The sequence below is a fragment of the Anolis sagrei genome, chromosome 3, assembly GCF_037176765.1.
Source record: "Anolis sagrei isolate rAnoSag1 chromosome 3, rAnoSag1.mat, whole genome shotgun sequence".
Lineage (NCBI taxonomy): Eukaryota > Metazoa > Chordata > Lepidosauria > Squamata > Dactyloidae > Anolis > Anolis sagrei.
Window position 1 is genome coordinate 237,026,731 of NC_090023.1, and position 16,292 is coordinate 237,043,022.

At 40.9% G+C, this 16,292-nt stretch overlaps 1 protein-coding gene across 2 annotated transcripts in view; it reads right to left on the reverse strand.

Moving 5' to 3' along the window:
• Positions 1 to 13,417, reverse strand: part of GK5 (glycerol kinase 5) — a 39,387-nt gene extending 25,970 nt beyond the window's left edge. Inside the window, exons 1-2 of one of the 2 annotated variants that reach the window (XM_060767792.2) lie at positions 13,169 to 13,417; positions 3,597 to 3,690 (exon numbers count right to left, since the gene is read on the reverse strand). In XM_060767792.2, coding sequence (XP_060623775.2) covers positions 3,597 to 3,690; positions 13,169 to 13,306 — 232 coding nt within the window. In that variant the 5' untranslated portion in view covers positions 13,307 to 13,417. Of the gene's footprint in view, positions 1 to 1,903; positions 2,009 to 3,596; positions 3,691 to 13,168 lie in introns of those variants that run through there. The other variant, XM_060767794.2, reaches the window with a different exon arrangement.
• Positions 13,418 to 16,292: the final 2,875 nt, after the last annotated feature.

Genomic DNA, 16,292 nt, shown 5'->3' on the forward strand with positions numbered 1-16,292 from the left:
AGGCACTCAGATTTTACAAATATCTTATTAAATGATCTTTCCAAATCGAATAACATTTCAACAGCTAAAGGTTTTCCTGCCCAAGTCAATAAGTTGTTTAGTTTTTGCAAGGCTTGTCTCCTTAATTATGAAGGCAGACTATGACTATGACCCGTTTTATCAGATTGATTTATAAACATGCAATTTCGGTAGACTGCTTTGCATCCCACAATGGAGCATTCATGAAGCAAAAGAAAGCTCTGATAACCCAGATGAAACAGTAACAGTGCAATGTGTTGTAGAAGGCTTTTATGGTCAGAATCACTGAGTTGCTGTGAGTTTTCCGGGCTCTATGGCCATGTTCCAGAAGCATTTTCTCCTGATGTTTCGCCCACATTTATGGCAATCATCCTCAGAGATTGTGAGGTCTGTTGTAAAGTAGGCAAGTGAGGTTTATATATCTGTGTAATGTCCAGGTGAGCGAAAGAACTCGTCTGCTTGAGGCAAGTGTGAATGTTACAATTGGCCACCTTGACCACCCCCTGGCAGAATCAGCTAGGATTTCAAGCTGCAAGTCCATTCAGTGCTAATCAAGGTGGCCAAATGCAACATTCACGCTTGCCTCAAGCAAACAAGAGTTCTTTCTCCCACCCTGGACATTCCACAGAGATATAAACCTCACTTGCCTACTTTCCAACAGACCTCACAACCTCTGAGGATGCCTGCCATAGATGTGGGCAAAACGCCAGGAGAGAATGCTTTTGCAACATGGTCATACAGCCTGGAAAACTCACAGCAACCTAGTAGCAGTACAGATTACCTTCTTGAAGGAAAAACTCTCAGTCTTGATTCCATTCCAAGCTACAGATATAATTTACCAATCTAATTAGACTCACATTTTAGCCAACCAAACATCATCTGATTTTTCACTTCAAAAAGTGCCAGGAAACTGTACAAGTCAGGAAATGTCTACATTTTGTCCGTAGCGCAGAGTCCAATTTGTGAATTCCATTTGTCGATGTTTTAGTGACAGGAAAGACAGATAAATTAAGTATCTGATTGCAACTGGAACAGTATACATATATTCTATTATGTTTGATATACACATAAATCCTTATCCTGACCAAACACGAGGATTTGTAGACCAAATGACAATAAACTTTTATCTCTGGGATTCCTTAAGATCAGACTTTATATAGCCAAGGAGTATTATGTCTGTATTTATTAACAAAGAACTCATCGATCCAGTGCTCTCATATCAGTATTATCTGGCTGTATAAAGAAGTAGTGCAGTTAGAGAAGGAGGGGAGGAATGGTTGGCTTTATATTGGTGACAGCAATAGCAGTTTTATTGCAATTCAGTTTATTAAGAACTGAACTAAGAAATGTATTTCTTCAAAGTTTAGGAAACGGGGAAAAATGCACACTTTGCTCTGGAATGCAATCACTTCAAGACAATGCAAGCTTAGTTAAAGCAAACTTGCATGTCAAAACACAAAGGATGAGAAGACAAGAGCTGCAGCATGAAGGGCTATGTTTGCAAAGAGCTTAGAAGGTCCTAAAAACAGTATCCCAGCTAGCCTTGTAACTTCCAGCAGGAACAAGACACAGAAAGTGAGTGAGAGAGGGAGAAAGAGAGATAGGAATCATTTCCAAGGAGGAATGTGTGCTCTTGAATTTTGTCAGCAGTTATTTTGTATCCTTTGGGTTGGAAAGGCTTCGGAGGCACAAAAAGGGGGTAGGGGATCACATGAAGGCCACAATCCACACTTTATCCATCCCTGCTCTATGAAGAGAAAGATGGATGGACAAACAGACAGATCTATGAGAAAAGCACTTGTGGAACATTCAAAAGTTTCACTGGAAAGGGCATTTAAATAACTGTTCATGAAATGTGACATGCTCATTAAAATAGCTTGAGTACCTTCAAACTATCCAAAGAGAAGCCCAGGAAGAAGAACATGAAGCAAGGAAGCAAATACTCTTGTGATCAATTGAAACTACCTCTTCTATGGATGCTTTCACTTCACTACAGAAAAAAATCAATTAAAGGAAATAGTAAACTTCAGAAAAAGTAGTCATCTTGCCTCTCAAAACTTGTATCTTGCACAAGTAAAGGAACACAGGCAGTAATTAAAAGAAAAGGAAAGAGTGGGAGGAAAGAAAAAAGAGCCACCTGGCACTTAAAAACTTGTTATTTATCTATGGAAGTACAACTCTATGCTGCATATAATTTCCTAACAATAAGCTCCGAACAGTGTGGGAGCTATTTAAGAACAGACATAAATAACACCATGATTATTTTTAAACAAGTTTATTTTCCTCCTCCTGAACATCCTAATTTACTCTAATACAACTCTTGGCTTCTCTCGTTTCTCCAGTCTCTTGAGAAAACAGATGATCATGGCCTGCCACAAAATGGAAGAATTGGACAAAGGGATATTGATTTTGATTGTGTATTCACAGTCCTGTTCACAGGCAGTTGAGGGCAATTAGTAGGAAGTAGACAATGTATTACCATTTACAACAGGAAAAAGAAACACTCCCTTTTGAAGGTCTAACCCATTCCCCAAGGGCTGCCCTACAAAAAATTAAATATTCTGAAGACACTGGATCTCAGAAGCTAAATAGGAACAGATCTGGTTGCACTCGAAGGTGTTATGGGTTACATTCAGAACATAATGACAAGCCAAGCACCTCTTTGCCTATGAAAACCCTATGAAGTCCATGGGGTTGTCATAAGCCCACAGGTAGCTTGAAAGCACATACTCTACATACTCATGTATAAGTGAGGAAATTTTAGTAAAAAAAAAATCAACCCCAAAAGCCTGGGTCAACTTATCCACGGGTCAGCTGCTTACGTGGCCTTACTTTACCCCATCATATGCAACTTATAGACATATATCTACAGCTCTATATATCTCAGTGGTTCCCAAAATTTGGTTCTCCAGGTGTTTTGGACTTCAGCTCCCACAATTACCAACAGCTGGTAAGTTGGCTGGGATTTCTGGGAACTGAAGTCCAAAACACCTGGAGGACCAAAACACCTGGAGGACCAGTAGTTGGGAACTACTGATATATCTATATAACTATTAGAATTGTGATTTATTTGCTTGTGGAGGTCTATATAATGCTGTGTATATACTCAATTATGAATTTAGTTGTAATTCTATCATACTTACCTAGGAGACCAGTTCAACCAACCCTAGTGGAATGATCATGTGATATTAGATACCTTGTCCAGGTGAAATAGCATTTAAGACAATTATATCTTGCATTCATGCAATTAAACATGCATGAATGCAAGCTATTAAAAATCCTGTCAGTTGTAACTAGAAACAGTGCATTAAAGCAATAGTTGAATTGTGAGTAAAAATTTATGCAAATCCCATCAATTCACTTGGATTATGCTGGGCATCATAAGTTTGTTTATTTAGGTTCCTCCTTGAATTATCCTCCTTGAAAATACATTATTATTTAATGTATTTTGCTGTATTGCTTTTTATACATTGTGAGCTATATCACAATGATTTAGATTCTGATAAGACGCAGTAAAATAAATTCAACAACAATGCCAAAAATTCTGTTTCACAATCGCCATTTAATTTCATGGTTACCTTGAACTGCCTCTTTCACCACATCAACAAACAGCGTCCATAGACTGTCAGGGTTCAATTCAACCCAGCCTGGCTGAGGACGAACAACTTCTACCTAGTAAGGAAACAAAACAACCCCAGAAAGTTACTAAACAAGGAGATCCAAACTATCTCAGCATTTTTGATGGCTTTACCACAAAAAAAAAATCACTTCACATGTTACAAAATTTGTATATTGCCTGCTCTTTTATGTACTTATTTTGGATACTTGTAAATCATATTCTCTAACAATGCCACAAATTCTTGTTGCATTGTTGTTAACTGCCATTAACTCAACTTTTGGCAAATCTATGAATGAGAAACCTCTAATTCACTCGGTTACCCAGGCTTGCAGATTCAGTGTTGTGGCTTCCTTGAGTCTATCCATCCGCAATGTAACCAGTGATGGTCATTACTTTTGTTTTCTTAATGTTCAGCTGTAAACTCGCCTTTGCACTTACTTAAATAATCATTCTAAGTCATTGCTATTTTCTGCTAGTAGTACATTATCATCTGCATATCTTAAAATGTTGATACTCCTGGAGATCACAGATACGACAAAGGACTGGGGTTAGGAGTGATAAATGCTATCCTGTGTCCCTGGGACACCTGAGCCCAGGGAATACAGGATGGCTGTGTAAACAGTTGACGCTGGCTAAATCTCAGAACCAGCCCAACTGTTTTATATGGGTCCAAAGTCACCGTTTGCTCTGGATTCTCAGGGAAAATTTGTAGCAACCCGCAACTTTTTTTAATGCAGTTCAAATCCACCTTGTTCTGAATCAGTTCTATGAGTCATGCAGCCATCACAGAGCTGATTCACCCCTTTTAGCAAGAATGGTTCTATGTAGATAAGCCCATATTCATGAAGGGATTCTGGAGGCAGCTGCTGTTTGCCTTTCCTGTTGTTGGCAGACCTCCATGCCTAGAACAGGTTTGATGACAGCAGAATCCTAGCTCAAGATTTATTACATTGTTTACTGCAGTTTGACTATCCAACGTCTTTCCTTCAAGATCCTCCCAAGGCTACTGATGTTTTTTAAATGGTCCAATTCGTTAAGAGAAAAAGGGCAGCCAAGGGGCATAAAAAGACTTTGTAAAGAGGTATTTGTGAGAGGCTATGCTAACTGAGATATGTCTGTATAGGTATTTTCTTCAATGTTAGTCACAATGTAAAGTAGTAGTACAACATAACAATACTGTAATGCAAAAAACAGAAAACTCACAAGACACAGTATACTATTTTCCAAAAAAGTACCATTTTCAAGGTTTATATGAAATCTTTGGTTCATAAATTCCCAACATAAGAAACTAACAATAAATGAACTAATGCACCTCTCCAAATGTAACCATGGAGGAGGTGGAAACTCCCCACCGTCATTGATGAAATTATTATCATCATTGAACCTGGAACCCCAGGTCTCGACAGTGGCCAGGCGATTTTTAGCTCAATTAAAGCTTGTGCGCTAATGGCGCCCATACCTTGGGAAGCCAGGCTTGGCCACAGTGGTCCATGCTCTTGTTGCATTCTGAATAGACTACTGCAATACGTTCTACATGGGGTTACCTTTGAAAACTGTTCGGAAGCTTCAAGTGGTCCAACAGGTGGCAGCCAAGCTGCTCAACGGAGCGGAGTACAGGGAGCATACAACTCCACTGCTGTGTCAGCTCCACTGGCTGCCAGTCTGCTACTGAGCACAATTCAAAGTGCTGGTTTTAGTTTATAAAGCCCTAAACGGTTCTGGCTCAGGTTACCTGTCTGAACTTATCTCCTTCTATGAACTCTCTCAGAGTTTGGGAGAGGCTCTGCTCTCGGTCCCACCTCCTTCGCAGGCACGATTGGTAGGGACGAGAGACATGGTCTTCTCAGTGGTGGCCCCTTAGCTATGGAGCTCCCCCAATTAAATGAGGTCAGCTCACTCCCTCCTGACCTTTAGGAAGAAGTTAAAAAACATGGCTGTAGGACCAAGCCTTTGGACAATAAACTCAGTGCAATAACTGAAACGGAACAAGTGCAATAATGACCGCAAAGGCTCCCGGACTATGATTTTGGATTGTGTGATTTTATAATTGGTTTAAATGTTTAGATGTTTTAACTCTATGGTTGTTAATGCATTGTTTATTTCATTTATATATCTGTTCTACTTATTAGCCGCTCCAAGTCCCCTTCAGGGTGAGAAGGTAGGGGTATAAATCTAATAAACAAACAAACAAACAAACAAACAAATATTATGTCTGTGTAGTTATCTGAAATATCTGTACTCTTCTACAGTGAAGGAAGTTGACAATTCAAAAATGTATAAATCTACTGTATTTTCATGTTAAACTCTTAATTATGTTTTAGCCTTTGAAAGCTACAAGATGTTGTCATTTTCATTTAGTCAAAAGCCAGAATGAAGTCCTGTAACATGTCCATTGATGATGGAACCACATCTGGATCAGATTAAATTCTTACTATTTACAATGCTCTTTTGTTTTGGCTCAGAACAGAGGATAAATCACTGAAAGATCACAAGATCTTGCTGTTAGATAAAGTTTAGGCCTTCTTACTACACGGAGTACAATTAAGCAACCATTGCACTAAAGCTAAAGAAAGTCAAACTTGCTGTGGTCCCAAAAAGTTGGAGAGCATTGGAGAGCACAACCAACATGCTAACATGCCAATTAAGCATGCTTTAGTAATCTACAAACATCATCCGTATTAAGACATTGCTGTACCATCATAAAATCATTATCTGATTGTTTTTATTGTATTGAAATTGTATTTTATGGTCTTGGCACCAATTGTAAACCGCCCTGAGTCGCCTGCAGGCTGAGAGGGACAATATATAAATATAGTAAATAAATAAATAAAATGCAACATAATGCTAACAAAAATTAAATGAAATGAAATGAAACAGACTGAGAGATTAGCAAAACTAAAATGCCTAGACAAATTATCAAAAATCTGAAACTTGAAAAGTAATCAAAGGTGTTCCTAGTTTTGTGTGATCAGTCCAAAGCTGGATGTTTAATGCTACCACTGAGATGCTGAGTGATTACACAGTATTAATTAAAGGATTAATCCTGCCTCCTCTCCCTTTAAAGGAATTCAAAGTGGCTTACAACATGTAGTAAAACAACTGTATCTATGGGATCAATATCGACAGTTTCACCTACCTACAAGATATGTCATCTCTAAGAATTTTTTAGGTCCCCTAGGCCACTGTTTCTTATGCTTAACCCGAAACGCAATCCCTTTAGCTCAATATTGGCTGCAAAAATTTGGCAACAGTAAACTGAGTGGCTGTTTTAGACATTTACACAAATCTATTAGCAAGAACATGCAGTGTTAGCAAGAAGTGCTCCTTCAACAGACACCAGCCAATCCCTCTGCAATGCCAGAAATACAGCTTAATGGTGTAGCATTAGAAAATTTACACCATTTCCACTGCCTTGGCAGCCACCTCTCCACAAAAGTCAACATTGACACTGAAATATAACATTGCCTGAGCTCTGCGAGTGCAGCATTTTTCTGAATGAAGCAGAGAGTGTTTGAGAACAGGGACATCCATAGAGATACCAAGGTGCTTGTTTATAAAGCTATTGTCCTCCCAACTCTGCTATACTTCTGTCTACAGATGTCACACTCAACTCCTGCAATGATTCCATCAACGTTGCCTCTGAAATATCCTGCAACTCTCTTGGGAAGACAGGTGGACAAATGTCACAGTGCTGGAAGAAGCAAAGACCACCAGCACTGAAGTGATGCTCCTATGCTGGACTGGCCATGCTGTCCGAACGCCCGATCACCATATCCAAAAGCAGTTACTATACTCCCAACTCAAGAACAGGAAATGTAATGTTGGTGGACAGGAAAAGAAATTACAGATGGGCTTAAAGCCAACCTTAAAAACTGGCATAGACACCGAGAACTGGGAAGCCCTGGAGGTCAGCTGTGACCAGCAGTGGTGCATAATTTGAAGAGCACGAATAGAGGGCGAAAGGGAGAAATGTGCCAAGAGGAAGGTGCGTCAAGCCAACCCTGACTGGGGCTGCCTTCCACCTGGAAACCAATGTCCTTACTGCGGGAGAACATGTGGATCAAGAATAGGGCTACACAGCCACCTACGGATCCATTGTCAAGACACTACACTTGGAAGACGAGCATCCTCGGGCTACGAGGGATCGCCTAAGTAAGTAATTAAGCAGTGTTTATAGTGTACTCTGAAGAAAATACTTCAGCTGTACTTCATAAAAAGAATCATCAGCCTGTTTAAAAAGTTTTGCAACTGCTGATTTATGATCAGCAAATATTTTATTATTATACCTATTTTATATACCTATATACTTGGAGTCACATAAACATTTCCCAGGCAGAAAAGGGTCACAGTGGGAAAATTTTAAGAAGCCCTGCTCTAGGCAATTCTATGGTATAGTTCTACTAAACATTATCAAGCATTCCTAGATCCCTCCAGCATGACCCTGTAGCAACTTCCAGTCAACATAGTACATTTCAGTAGGGCTTGCTATTAGCCAGTTTCAGGTTTCCACACTAGGATCAAAAACATATCCCTTTTAAAAGTCAGATACACCATTCCATCAGAAAATGGCAAGAGCTGGATTCTGCTGCTAATCTTCTGAATTCCTTGTTCCCAAGGTGGGCAACAGCCATTGCAGTCTTCCAAAACCAGAGATTATTTCATAAGCAGTGGTTTTATAAAACTGAGGCTTTAGTCACCTCCTGAACCCACACCACTATAGCTGTATTAATAATAACAATATAACAACAACAATAATAATTTATTACCTGCCTCTCCTTGTGGTTCGAGGCAGAGTACAAATGCCCAATCACACTGTTTACGTCAAAGTAAACTGCTCTCATTCTACCCAGAGGACCTTTTCATCAACTGTCCCAAGATTGTGGAATGACACGTTGGAAGAGATTTGACAGCTGAATCAGCTGTCAGAACTCAAAACTCAACTGAAGACCTCTCTGCTTTGGTAGGCTGACCTAGCAGTTCAAAAACATGCAAATGTGAGTAGATCAATAGGTACTGTTTCGACAGGAAGGTAATGGTCCTCCATGCAATCATCCTGGCCACATGATCTTGAAGGCATCTATGGACAACGCTGGCTCTTCAGCTTAAAAACTGAGATGAGTACCACCCTAAGAATTGGACATGACTAAACTTAATGTCAAGAGGAAACCTTTGCCTTTTTATAACCCAGATTATCTGCTTTGAACTGGATTATGTGAGTCTACAGTGCTATATAATCCAGTTGATTGGTTTTTAGAAAAGCCTGCAATAGTGAAGTTTGAGGCTTTCTATATCATGGAAACAAAAACTGGGCAAAGTCCAGTTAAACAAGAAATCTAGAGAGAACTTCAGAGCTTTGGTTGAGCAATGCAGCGTTAGCATTCCAAACAAATCACAGAAAACGTAGAAGAGGAAAATCAAAGTATGAGTGAACACCAGATTGATCATATAGTATCCAAACTGGACATTATAACTTCCATAACTGGAGTGGAGTCGAGGCTATTGGGTCAGGAAAACTGTGCCTTGAATTTCAGGGGACTATAGAAAGGAAACACTTGAAACTCCTAAGCAGTTACTACAATTTACCGTCTTGGTAAATGCAATCAAAAGCAAGTTTTCCCCTCTTTAATTAACCACTGAGCAAAACCAGAACCTCTGCTGCCTTAGTAAGACACCATTAACCTGCTGGAGGGAAAGGATTTCTTTTTAAGCAGGAATTAAAAAACAAAAACAAACCGTGGGAGTTTATTATATATATATTTAATCCGAAGTAAGCCTGACAACGCCTCAACAGGGCTTGTTTCTGAAGCTTACAAGGTGTCCCGCAAAATTGTATACTCAGCAAACACTATCTATGGAGCTCATTTGAAGGCTAAATCAATATGTCTATATTGAAGAGAAGGTGTTATAATAATGACTGAAGTATAGAAGATGATAACCTCATTGAAAGTTTACTTTGTAACTTTAGTTTGTAAATTTGGGGGGGGGGGGTTGAGTTTGCCAAACAACAACAATAATAATTCCTGAATTACTTTCTCTATTATCCTGTTAAGGAATGTTTACATTTGTGGGGTGGGTTGCGATGTAATAATATTAATCCCAGAATTACTTTCTCTACTATCTTGTCCAGAGGAGGGCGACTAAAATGATCAAGGATCTGGAGAACAAGCCCTATGAGGAGCGGTTTAAGGAGCTGGGCATGTTTAGCCTGAAGAAGAGAAGGCTGAGAGGAGATATGATAGCCATGTATAAATATGTGAGAGGAAGCCACAGGGAGGAGGGAGCAAGCTTGTTTTCTGCTGCCCTGGAGACTAGGATGCAGAACAATGGCTTCAAACTACAAGAAAGAAGATTCCATCTGAACATGAGGAAGAACTTCCTGACTGTGAGAGCCGTTCAGCAGTGGAACTCTCTGCCCCAGAGTGTGGTGGAGGCTCCTTCTTTGGAAGCTTTTAAACAGAGGCTGGATGGCCATCTGTCAGGGGTGATTTGAATGCAATATTCCTGCTTCTTGGCAGGGGGTTGGACTGGATGGCCCATGAGGTCTCTTCCAACTCTTTGATTCTATGATTCTATAAGGAATGTATAAATTTCAGGGGTGGGTGAGTTTCAAAATAATAATAACAACAACAATAATAGTAATAATAATAATAATTCCACAATTACTTTCTCTACTATCTTGTTAAGGAATGTACACCCTTGGGAGGGGTGCAATATAATAATAATAATAATAATAATAATAATAATAATTCCTGAATTCCTTTCTCCACTATCCTGTTAAGAACTGTATACATTTGGGTATGTATAATAATAGTAGTAATAAAAATAATTCCTAAACTTTTTCTACAACCCCTGTTAAGGAATGTATACTTTTTGGGAGGGGGGTGCAATATGATCATGTTAAGGAATGCATACATTTGTTGTGTATGTGCAATATAACAACAACAATTCCTGAATTACTTTTTCTATCTTGTTAAGAAATTTATACATTTGGTGTGTGTGTGTGCGTGCGCAATATAATAATAATAATAATAATAATAATAATAATAATTCCTGAATTATTTCTCCAGTATCCTGTTAAAGCATATATATATATGGTGTGTGTGTGTATGCAATATAATAATAATAATAATAATAATAATAATAATAATAATCCCAGAATTACTTTTAATAATTCCTGAACTACTTTTTCTACAATTCTGTTAAGGCATGTATACACTGGGGCAAGGGTTGCAATATAATAATAACAATACTTCCAGAATTACTTTCTCCACTCTCCTGTAAAGGAATGTAAATATTTTGTGGGTGGGTGAGTTTCAATATAATGATAATAATAATAACAACAATAACAATAATACTTCCAGAATTACTTTATCTACGATCCTGTTAAGGAATGTATACATTTTGTGTGTGTGTGTGTACAATATTATTATTATTATTATTCCTCAATTACTTTCTCCAGTATCCTGTTAAGGCATGTATACATTTGGTGTGTGTATGTGTGTATGCAATATGATAATAATAATCCCAGAATTACTTTTAATAATTCCTGAATTTCTTTTTCTACAATCCTGTTAAGGAATGTATACACTGGGGTGAAGGTTATTATTATTATTATTATTATTATTATTATTATTATTGACTTTATTTGTACCCCGCTAGCATCTCCCGAAGGACTCGATGCGGCTTACAAAGGCCAAGGCCTCAGTACACAACATAACAATACAAAACCTAAAGTAAATTAAAAACAGTAAAGCAATATTAAACAACAAGCAATAAACAATACATCAAGACACTATAAAACTGGGCCAGGCCAGAGTAATGGGTACAGGATTAAAAGTGCTGATGTGACAGGTGATATGTAAGAATTATAGGGTAAGTGCAGAGTGCAGCAATCTTAATTCTAATAAAGTGCTTCTGGGACTTGTTATTGGAGTTTCCTATTCTGGGAAGGCACATCGGAACAGCCAGGTCTTCAAGTTCTTTCTAAAGACTGCCAATGTGGGGGCCTGTCTAAGATTTTGGGGGGGGGGGTGTTCCAGAGTCGGGGGGCCACCACAGAAAAGGCCCTGTCTCGAGTCCTCACCAAGCGCGCCTGCAACGCAGGCGGGATCACGAGCAGGTCCTCTCCGGATGAATGAAGTGAACGTGTGGGTTCATAGACGGAGATGCGGTCACGCAGGTAGGGTGGTCCCAAACAGTTTAGGGCTTTGAAGGTAAGCACCTGCACCTTAAATTGGGCTCGGAAAATAAACGGCAGCCAGTGGAGCTCCTTAAACAGGAGGGTTGACTTCTCTCTGTAATGAGCCCCGGTTAGCATCCTGGCTGCTGCCCGTTGGACCAGTTGGAGTTTCCGAGCCGTTTTCAAGGGCAGCCCTACGTAGAGCGCGTTGCAGTAATCCAGTCTAGAGGTGACCAAGGCATGGACCACCCCGGCCAGATTAGCCTTTGCGAGGTACGGTTGCAGTTGGTGCACAAGTCTCAGTTGTGCAAAAGCCCTCCCGGACACCGCCGACGCCTGAGCCTCAAGCGTGAGCGATGAGTCCAAGAGGACTCCCAAACTGCGGACCTGTGGCTTCAGGGGGAGTGTAACCCCGTCCAACACAGGTTGCCACCCTATACCCCGATCTGGTTTGCGATCGACCAGGAGGACCTCTGTCTTGTCAGGATTGATCTTCAGCTTGTTCCTTCTCATCCAGATAGACACAGTGGCCAGGCACTCGTCCAACACCCGAGAGGCCTCCTTGGAATTCGGTGGAAAAGAGTAGTAGAGTTGTGTGTCATCTGCGTAGAGATGGCACCCAACTCCAAAACTCTGGAGTTGTGGTAAGTGCAGTGTGCAGCAATCTTAATTCTAATAAAGTGCTTCTAGGACTTGTTACTGGAGTTTCCTATTCTGGGAAGGCACATCTTCAAGTTCTTTCTGAAGACTGCCAATGTAGTGGCCTGTCTAAAATCTTTGGGGAGGGTGTTCCAGAGTCGGGGGGCCACCACAGAAAAGGCCCTGTCTCGTGTCCCCACGAAACACGCCTGCGACGGTTGCAATATAATAATAATAATAACCCCAGAATTACTTTCTCTGTGATCCTGTTAAGGAATGTACACATTTGGGGGATTGGGTAAGTTTCAATATAATAATAATAATAATAATAATAATAATAGATAACACTTCCAGAATTACTTTCTCTACAATACTGTTAAGGAATGTATACACTGGAGGGAAAAGGGCAAAATAACAAGTACAACTATAATAATAATAATAATAATAATAACCAGTAGTTTTACCTATACTCTATACTGCAGAACAGACATGGGCCAACTTGAGCCCTCCCTCCAGGTGTTTTGGACTTCAACTCCCACAATTCCTAACAGCCTCACCCCCAAGGGGCCTGAGGCTGTTAGGAATTGTGGGAGTTGAAGTCCAAAACACCTGGAGGGAGGGCTCAAGTTGGCCCATGCCTGCTATAGAATGAGTGCAGCTTGAGGCCTCGATGGTATGGAATCACCAAAGTTGTAGGAAGGAAGCTCACTCACGGGCTTGGCGCTGGACCCCTTGAGCGTGGCCGCGGCGTCGTAGACATGGCAGCGGAGGACGGTGCTGCCCACGTCGACGCCCACGACGAGCCCCGCCGGGGAAGGAGAGCCGCCGCCGGGCCCCTTCACTCCCTCCATGACCCACGGGAGGTGAGGAGCAGGGCAGGCAAGGAAGGAGGGAGAGAAGGCAGGCAGGCTGCGCCTCCGCGAAGGGCGGGCCCGGGAAGGTAGGCCGTGCGCTGAGGAGGAGGAGGAGGAGAGGAGGAGGAGCCTGCCCTGCTTTGTGGCGCATCTACACCGCCCAAGTGATGCGCGTTGACACCTCATGCACTGCCAGGATCCGTGACAGTCCTAGTTTGCCAAGATCCTTATGTTAGAATGTTGAGGCTGGCCAATCGGAAACCATATGCAAATTAGTAGGTCGAGATAGCGCATGCATGGGCCAACTTAGGCCCTCCCTCCAGGTGTTTTGGACTTCAGCTCCCAGAATTCCTAACAGCCTCAGGCCCCTTCCTTTTCCCCCTCAGCCGCTTAAGGAAGGGGCCTGAGGCTGTTAGGAATTCTGGGAGTTGAAGTCCAAAACACCTGGAGAGCCCAAGTTTGCCCATGCCTGATCTATACTGATCATTATTGCTTGCATTTTCCTTCTTCTGGTATGTAAAAGTTCTTGCCTCTTACCTCAGAAATTCCTAATCAAATTTGCTTCTCAGTGAGTAGTGTAGAAATAGCTGATTGACTAATTTTCTGAAAAGCAAAACATCTTTCAAGTGTCGTGTGGCAAATAATTGTTTTGATGGCCCAAGTTGCCTACAGCCCTGTACGGGATTACCTGTCCGAACGTACTTCCCATTATGAACCATCATAAAGCTTAAAACCAGTTTGAGAGGCCCTGTTCTTGACCCCATCTCCATTGCAAACATGACTGATGGGGATGAGAGACAGGGCCTTCTCAGTGATGGCTCCTCAGCTGCAGAACTTCTTTCCCACTGACATCAGACTGGCCTCCTCCTTCCTGTCCTTCAGAAAGAAACTATATTTATTTATTATTAATTTATTAACCATATTTATATATTGCCTTTCTCAGCCCGAAGGCGACTCAGGGGGGTTTACAAACAGCACAATTCAATGCCTACAATAACAATTAAAGCATAAATAACATTTGATAAAAATAAAATCGATAAAAGTATAAATCCACAGGTTCTCCTTATTAAAATCAGTAACCAATTGCATTGTCCAGTTATTCCGAAGATGTCTGCTACACTGCATTTGGGAAGCTTGCTCAAAAAGCCAGGTTTTAACTTTTTTTAAAAAAATGTTAGGAGAGTGGGGGCCGATCTGATATCCCTAGGGAGGGCATTCCATAGCCAAGGGGTCACCGCTGAGAAGGCCCTGTCCCTCGTTCCTGCCAACCAAATCTGTGATGAAGGTGGGACTGAGAGCAGGGCCTCCCCAGAAGATCTTAGGATCCTAGATGGTACATAAGGAGTGTGAAGGAGGGTAAAACTACTGCCACCAAATTTGTGAGGAAAGCCGGGCAATGATCAACATCAGCTTAGGAGCTGGTTTATAAAGGGAATATTAGTTACAGAAGGATTTATTCATTTGATAGCGTAGCTCTAATTTGGTTCTTGATTTGACCTTTCTTCTTTTGTAGGCTGTTAAACTTAGGAGAAACTGTATCAGGCAAGGCTTGAGGAGAACAGTAACAAGTTTATTGGAACAAGCAAAGTATAACAGATTAGATGTTTCTTCTCTAGAGGCACAAATCTTGATAGGTTACATTAGTAAGGTTTCATGAGTAACTTTAGGTACAGACTTTAAGAGATTTCTTTGAGTAGATATATCTTTCTTCAACAAGCGTTCTTTTACTACAAATAAGCCACCTGACTTATCTAACTATATTGGCTCACAGCCAAACCCTGATTCTTAATATTAAAGAACCAGTCTTCCCTATAGTTCTCTAACTATAGTATTCCTGATGGTTTTCCACACACCACAGGATCAACTACCTCTCCTGTAACTCTTTGGTCATAGACGCCCACTTTCAAACAGCTGCGCCATGAAGTGACAGTTGGCGCCGCCCCCGTTGCTATGGCAACTCAGCTCAAGCCAAACCTGCCACCATCTCTAACAAAATATAATCCTACATACTTACCATTTATTAACTACTATTTAAACAACACATAACCATAAGAATAAAAGTCACATCGTCACAAGGAGAGATACGTTCAGACAGGTAAGCTGGTTGTGGGACCAAACATTTGAACTGGAGCAGCAATTGGGAATAAGACTCAAGTGTGAGATGTATGACAATGGGCTGTCCTACTAATTTTAAACCAGCGTTATTTTAATCAAATATTTTTAATGTACTGTATTTTAATGATCTGTTTTTAAAAGTGCTTATGATTGTGGTTAGCACTCGAATGAGTGCTTGTGAAGCCACCCTGGGTCACCCCCCCGGGGGGTGAGAAGGTCGGGGTACAAACGTACGAAATAAATAAATAAATAGATTCCTTGAAAAGAAATTAGGCTGTGAGAAATTGTGGGAGCTGAAGTCCAAAACACCTGGAGGGCCAAAGTTTGCCCATGCATGATCTAGAATCTCCAAAGATAATGGGTGTGCCTGCTTCAGATCTTCTTTGGATGTTATGTAAATGTGCTTAAATAAGACACAGAGAGGCCAGCAGTGTATCATGGCTTGAGTATTAAACTGTGGGAAAAGCAAATCTCATCTGACCAAAACACCTCAGCAAGCGTGAGTCCAAAAGTGGCAGGCCAAAACCTGGGACCTCAACCCATGGCTAATACCAAATGAGAGTCTCCTCACTGGGCACACAGAAGGCTAGGTGATTTGGAAGGCGCTGAACAGACTGCGCTCTGGCACCACGAGATGCAGAGCCAACCTTAAGAAATGGATCCACAAAGTGGAGTTCACGACATGCAAGTGTGGAGAAAAGCAAACCACAGACCACTTATTATGATCAGAGTCTGAGCCCTGCCACATGCACAATGGAGGACCTTCTTAGAGCAACACCAGAGGCACTCCAAGTGGCCAGCTATGGGTCAAAGGACATTTAATAGAATGCCTAGTTTTCAAACTTTGTGGTTTTATTTGTTTTAAATA